This window comes from Muscardinus avellanarius (genome assembly GCF_963383645.1).
Source record: "Muscardinus avellanarius genome assembly, chromosome: 20".
Classification (NCBI taxonomy): Eukaryota; Metazoa; Chordata; class Mammalia; order Rodentia; family Gliridae; genus Muscardinus; species Muscardinus avellanarius.
This window is the reverse complement of record NC_137806.1, coordinates 9,691,345-9,698,672: the sequence shown is the minus strand read 5'-3', so window position 1 is coordinate 9,698,672 and position 7,328 is coordinate 9,691,345. Positions and strand designations below refer to the sequence as shown.

The following is a 7,328-nucleotide window of genomic DNA, read 5'->3' as shown; positions in this document are numbered from 1 at the left end:
ACCCATTTGCATTTTCCCAGTAAGTTTGAAAAAAGTTTATTGAAATCATTCTTAGACTACTTCTCCTTCAGCACCTATAATCCCAGAATTTAACAGAAGAAGGATGAATATTTCACTGACATAGTAAACATAGTATATGCTGAACACACGTTGTGTGATGGCACTACAATTACTGAGAGCCGACAACATGATAAACTTACCAGGATCCCTCCCTGCTCGATTTAGTTTACATCTCGAAAACTCTGTTTCTTATATATTGGTTCTAAAGATTTTCCCAACCTTTAACTCTATTTAAGAGATAAAAAAAAAAAAAAAGTAACTCTGATACCTGCATCAATTTGAAGGCAGGGTTTTATTCTGAGAGTTGCTTTTGTTTACTTTCAGTCTAGATTTCAACATTTTCAAGAACATTACACAAATAAGGTAGATAATCGAGTGTGTGTGTGGCATACATCGTTAGGGGCTTTTGCAAAATTGGAACAGATTAGAAGACTTGGCCTCTTTCCTGTGCAGATGCAAAAGGCGGGACTGCGCTGAGCTTAGTCATTTAGAGAAGATGACCATGGGAAACTAAAACCAAGAGCAATCAGGTGAGACGGAAATGACAGTGAATGTCAGTCGTGACCCAACTGCTCCCGAGAACAGTGTAAGGAAGCAGGTACACGATCTTCACTCAGTGCCCAGAAAGTTCAACAATAATGAGGAGCTTAAGAAATACTTACCAAGCTGACACCATGTGGCCAGGAACTCTGCCAGGTGCTGAGGGCACAGAAACGAACAAGCCAAAAAACCCACACTAAACCAGCAACCATTAGAGTAGGGAAGCAAGTAACTCCTCTTCAGTTTGTCTCTAGAGTTTTTAAGGCAAAAATGAACACTGAATGTAACTTGGTAAGGATTTATAAGTCAGGAAGAAAAAAATGGTATGCATTATACTTCCCAAGTTTAAGGGTACATAAAATGTGTGCTAGAGTTAGAACCCCCCCCCCCTTTCTGGCTAGAAATTAGAGTAGCTGTAAAAAAAGGGGGAGGCGGGGAATTTCTAGCAAAAAATCAAAGTCTATGATCTGATTCAAATGGCAACTGAAGAGTATTATACAGCTCTTAAAAGGGGGAGAAAAACCTTGTAACTGGGCCAAGCATTCTGACATGCAAACGCTCCAATCGACAGGGGATGGAGTACGAGGCTGCCTGGACTTCGAATGGGCGCTGAGGAGAATGGCTCTAGCTTTGGCACTGAGGAAAGCCGCAGACGTAATGCGCACCAAAGGATATTTGCGGTCTCATTTCAGGGGCCGACGAGTAACTCATTTTTCTCCTCAAAATGCCAAAGCAAATGCAGGAGAATTTTTTCATTATTATAATCAGGAGTAACCATCCTGATTTTAAGTCACCAGACTTCAGCTCTGAAAAGTCCTTCCGGTCGACAGGCTGCAGCGACGACGAACGAGTCTTCTAACACCCGGGGGTGGGGTGGGTGCTGAAAGGCCGCTTTGCGGGGCGCGCGGACGTCACGCCTTCGGGGTGACAACGTGGGGCCGCGGGCCCGAGCGCACTCCCGCCAGCGCCGGCGGGGCCGAGGTGCGGGCCCCGGCTGCCCGCGCCGTCGCCGGCTCGTGCGCGGTGGGCTCGGGTCCGCGGCGGCCGGCCCGGCCCGGCCCGGCGTCCGAGCGGCCCCCAGGGCGGGCGAGGGAGCCCAGCCCCGCGCCCCGGAGCCGACGCGGCCGGGCGCTGCGGGTCTCGACGGTCCCTCGGAGGTCGGGGCCGCGGTCCGCGCGGGTGCCCGCGGCGGGGCGGCAGGTGCGGGCCGGGCGCGGCCCCTCGGCCCCCCCCCGCCATGGCGGGCAGGTGTGGCCCGCACCTGGCTCGGCCTCTCCCGCGGCGGCGGCGGGGCTCCGGCGGCGGGGCTCCGGCGGCGGCCGCAAAGCGCCGGCCCTAGCAACGCGGTTCCGGCCGTAGAGCGCGCGGCTGTAGGTGTAGCGAAGGTGATGTCGTAAAGCCGCGAGTGTCGTAAACCAGGTGCGGCGGGGGCGGGGCGCGCGGGCGGGGCGCGGGCGGAGGCGGGGAGGAGGTGACTCGAGCGTTTAGACACCAGCGCGAGGATCATGGCGGATGGCCCCAGGTGTAAGCGCAGAAAGCAGGCGAACCCGCGGCGCAACAGCGGTGAGCGCGGCGGGCCGGGGCCGGGGCCGGGGCCGGGCGGGCGGGCGGGCGCGGCGGCGGCGGGCGGCGGGCGGCGGAGTGGGAAAGTGCAAAGTCGCGCCGCCGCCGGGACCGTTATGTGGCTCACCTGGCCTGCGCGGGACCGTTAGCCGCCGCCGCCGCCGCCGCCGCCGCCGCCGCCGCCGCCCCCGGCCCCGGCCCGCGCCCCCGGCCCGCGCCCCCGGCCCGCGCCCCCGGCCCGGGAAACTTGCGGGCGGCGGCGGGCGCGGCGGGCCGCGGGCAAAGTGCGCCGAGCGCGTGCGGCAAAGTTACGGGGCGCGGGGCGCGGGCGGGCGGGGCGCGGGCGGCGGCTGCCGGGCCGCGGACCGCACCGGAGACCCCGCCGCGGACCCGCGCGGGCCGCCCGCCGCGCGCTTTCGGTTTTTGGGGAAGTTGCGCCCGCGGGCGGCGGCGGCACTTTGCGGGCGCGGGGAGCGGCGCCCGGCCGGCGGCATTGTCTCGCGCCGGCGCCCCCCGCGTACCTGCCGCGTCCCGCCGAGCATCCCGCGGCCGGGCGTCCGCGCGGGGAGCGGGGCGCGGGGCGCGGGGAGCGCGACGGCGCCGGGGAGGCCGCGGCCGGCCCCGACCCCGAGGCTGCGCCCCCGCACGGGGCTCCTGCGGGTCCGGGTCCCGCGCCCCCCGCCCTCGGCCGGCCCCCGGCTCAGCGTCGCGCGCGCCGGGCGGCCCCGCAGGTAGGGCGGGCGGGGCGGCCGCCGCACCTGGCTGGAAGCGCGCCCCGCCGGCCGTCAGGGCTCGCGGCTGCTGACGACACGCCGACGCGAGCGGGAGCCGCCAGCGCCGCGCCGCCGTCGGCGGGTGGACCTGAGCGGGAGCGGCTCCCGCCCGAGCCCGCGGCGCGGACGCCGCCCCGGGAGGCAGCTCCCCGATGCCGAGGGCCGGGGGCCGGCCGGGGCCGGGCCGCCGCCGGGGAGAGGAGCCCCCCGCCGCGGCCGATGGCGGCGCGCGCAGGTAGGCGGGGGAGCGCGGGCCCCGCGCGCCTGTCAGCCGGCCGGCTCCTCGAGGGGAGTGACCGGCCGCCTCGCGGCCGCGGGCCCCTTTGTGCTCGATCCTCGGAAGCCCGGCCGGGGCCGGAGCACCGCACGGCCGCGGCCCCGTGCCCGGCGCCCGGAAGACAAAAGGTGTTGGGGTCGCGCGCGACCACAGGTACCCGCCGTCCGCCCGCCTGGCCCGTCCTCCGCTTTCTTTTTGTTCTCGAAGGCGTTTCGCGTTGCCGGCCCTCGCCGCCGCGCCGCTGCCTCGAGCCGCCTGTTTCGCAGACGAGAAATGAAGTTATATGCCATTTTGTTGTGAAGCCTCACGTAGGTGCTGGCTAATATTCCCCAGCGACGCAGGCATATTTAAGTTGCAGATGTGTTTTCGGAGAGAATTGCCGGCAAATGTGTTACCTCATCCTTTTGATGAAGAAATAGTGATGTATACCGTGGCAGATGCGGTATTTATGTGTAAGTGATATTTTTGTCGAAATAAGGTATGCAGATTTTACTGCTAAGGCTTCAGTAAAACATTTTCATTTCCTTTCTGGAATTTATCTTCAGGGATCTTCAGGTAGAGGCCAGCCTGATATTAATAGGAATATCAAGGAATGTCACTTGACAGGGGCGAGCCAGCTGAGCACGGTTTGGCCAAACCATCCACCTTGTGGGGCAGCTGCATGCTAATGATCTTGGTCATCTTCAAAGGAGTGCCAGTGGAACTGCATAAATTGATTTTTGCTGCTTGTAATTGAATGCTTCGTTGTATTTTAAAAATCTGCCTTCTCATTCATTTTTCCACATTCTGCTTTCTATGTGTGTGTGTGTGTGTGTGTGTGTGTGTAATGTACTCTGGTACTGTTGACCGCATGCTGATTGATTCCCGTGGACGGAAGAGCAGGTAGATGGGTTCCTGTCATTAGCACCATTTCTTCTTGCTGTCTTTGGAAGCCGCCAGTAGAGGATGCTAACAAAAATGAGTGTTGATGCAGGCATACGCGGCTGGCTATCTCCTTCTGTGCTGATTGGGATCTTCGTAGAATTCTGAGTTTTATTGTTACTCAAAACTAGCCTGGGTATAAATTAGGCATAGCATTCTTTAGTTTACTGAGATGAGAAAGACCTAGGAATGTTTTAGCTTGAATAATTTTATAAATTAAAGATTTAAAAATTTTGAGATCAGTATCAATTCAGTCTTGTTTTAAAACAAACAGTTGTATTATTACCCTTAAAGAAGGTTTAGGCTTGGAGAAGGAACTGTAATGATTATCTGCACTTGTGTGTTTACTGTGCTTTTTAACCCCTTTTTATCCATACAGTTCCTGAAAGCATATGTTTAAGTGTTAAAAATGTTAGTCGATAAGTATGATGAGGAAAATTGCATTTAATTGATAATATTGTGAATAAATTTTTCATAACTTAGGCTATATGGCAGATAGACACTGAAGTGGGTGTTAGCCAGCAGTCACTCAGATGTGGGTGATTTATGTATTTTATTTTTTGGTGGTGCTGGGGACGGAGTCCAGGGCATTCCACCTCAGAGCTAGCTACACATCCATCCCTATTTTATTTTTTAATTTATTTTGAAACAGGATCTCACTTAGTTGCTGAGGCTGGCCTCCAGCCTGGGAGCCCTCCTCTCTCAGCCTCCCAAGTACTGGGATAATAGACACACTATCACTAGCATAACCGGCTTGCTATTGATTTTTATTTTTCCTTTCCCTCAAGTCCTTTTCCTACTGGTGGCCTTCCCACACCCTGTCTCCCAAGTTAGGGATGGAGCATTGTATAAATTTACCAATTACAAAGTCAGGAGGACAAGCTTTGTGGCTTCTGAGTGCAGTGATTGATTGATTATTCAAAGTTGATTAATTATTGCATCCTTCTACTCAAAGAATTACTACTTTTCAGAAAACGATATGAATTGAAATTTTAACTTTTACATATAAATAATCACATGGAACTTAATGTATTTAATTATGTCTTTTTGTATCCGTATAATATGTTAATATAACTATAAATTTTAAGACTTTGGTTAGGTTGAATGTTACAACTATGTATTTCCCTAATTCTTTTAAGGATGTTAGATGTTAAATGCTCTAATATCAGTATCCTAATGCAGCAGTCATGCTGTTTATCTTTAGTGAATAAGAATTACCTCAGTTGTCAGGTAAGCCCGTGTGAACTTCTTATGGAGAGAGAGAGAGAGAGAGAGAGAGAGAGAGAGAGAGAGAGAGGAGAGAGAGAAGAGAGAATGTGTGTAAATACAGGTTTCTATTTCCTGACAAATATTGCTTTAATTGCTGTTCTAATTCCTGAGAGCCCAATAGTAAATAGGTGTGGACTTTTTTTTTTTTTTTTTTTTGGTACCAGGGATGGAACCCGGGGCATTCTACCTCCTAGCTACACCCTCAGCCCTATTTTTTGTTCTTTATTTTGAAACAGGGTCTCCCTGTGTTGCAAAGGGCCTCACTAAGTAGCCGAGGCTGTCTGAGATCCTCCTGTTTCAGCTTCCCGAATTCTGAGATTACAAGTGTGCGCCACCGTGCCTGGCTCAGTTACTTTTTTTTTTTTTTTTTTTTATGAGTTGAGGAACTTTACTACAAAGTCATGAAGTATGTAACTGTAGCATAGAGGATAACGTAAAAGTACCTGATAATGAAAGCATCAGTCACTCGAGATGGCCCTGATGTCAAAGCATGGGAAATGTTTGCTTAATACTTTCTTTTTTGCTCCTTTTCCACGTCTCCAGTATTTTTGAAATTCCATACCATCCTGTGCTTAAAATTTCAGTGGCTTTGAAGCATGTGGCGAGCACCTTCTGTTAAGTTCGGGATGATATTTTTGAGATGATAGCCTAATTACCTCTCGTAGTGATGTTTTTTATCTCCTCCTCTTGCCTTCCTGGAAGCGTGTGATTAGAGCCAGATGTGAATGGGTTGCAGTACCATGTGGAGTTTCGCTGCTGGCTCCTCCCACCTGCCTGTGTTGAGTTGCAGTGGGACAGGAGAATCGGCATGCAGATGCTGGAAGCAGATATGCCTTAGGAAGTGAGATGTGAGAAGAGTTGAGGTTGGAGAAATAGTATTTAACATTGGAAATTGTCAGTCTTTGCAGCAGGACTGTTTCTTGGGGAAATATATAGTCATTTCTAATAGAGATACAAGTTGAAAGTGTGTTGCTGAGAGAAATTTCAAAAAATGTTAAACTAGAAAAGTGCCCTGGTTAGACAATAAAGTGGTTTTAAAAAACACCTTAAAAGAGTAAATGGTGTACGTATTTCTAGGTGAATAGCCAAGGCGTGAGCTGGAGGTCAGATAGCTTGATGGGTAGTTTTGTTGCAACCTTAGTTTAAAATGTGTGTGTGAACTGTGTTATTGTGCACAGAGAAGCCTAGTTTGACCTAAAGTGAAGTAATATATTTTTGCTATTGCAGCAGTTCTTGGGGATGCACTTGAATTTTTATTAAAGATACACATTTTAAGATAATTAAAACTGATCTTTAGGCATTGCCAAAGGAAATAATCTCTCCTTTGGACGAGATAGCATTGCATATTGTAACGCTGGAGGAATCATTCCTAGGACGGTAACTGCACTACATAAACTTTTTCAGGATGGGCTGACTGCTGTCTGGATTTTAAGCTTCATGTAGGTGGGTTATGCTAATTGTTAACCTGAAACTGGGTTGCGTGAAAGTACGGCAATATATTAAGTAACAATGCTTCTTAATAAGTGAAATTTGCCTTGTTTCTTTTCAGAAGAAAAAAATTAATATTTAGGATTTTACTAATTGTGTTAAATGGTTGTAGATAAATTGGAGGATTTCCAGAGGAAGAGCAAAAACAGAAAAGAATCCGAGGCCAGGTGTACTTGTGTTATGACTCTAAAACTTCATTTTCTTACTTTTCATTCTCTTAGGTTATTTTCCCTCATTTATTTTTTCAAATTGCTTCCTGTTCAAGACATTTTCTTTATACACAGAGATTACATTTATCTGTTCATAAATAATCCTATAACACTTAAAAACATGGGGATACATCCTGGGGAAAGTGTGCTCAGCAGTTTTGTCATTGTGTAAATCCATAGTGTGCACTTACACAAACTAAGACGCCATCACTAAGCTGCACGATCTCG

At 51.1% G+C, this 7,328-nt stretch overlaps 1 protein-coding gene across 1 annotated transcript in view; it reads left to right on the top strand.

The window, feature by feature from the left end:
- Window positions 1-2,105: 2,105 nt before the first annotated feature.
- ZEB1 (zinc finger E-box binding homeobox 1) overlaps window positions 2,106-7,328 on the top strand; it is a gene marked incomplete at both ends in the record, with an annotated part of 163,024 nt that continues 157,801 nt past the window's right edge. Inside the window, 1 exon segment of the mRNA XM_080717062.1 lies at window positions 2,106-2,163. Within this exon segment, the coding sequence (XP_080573188.1) occupies window positions 2,106-2,163 (58 nt within the window).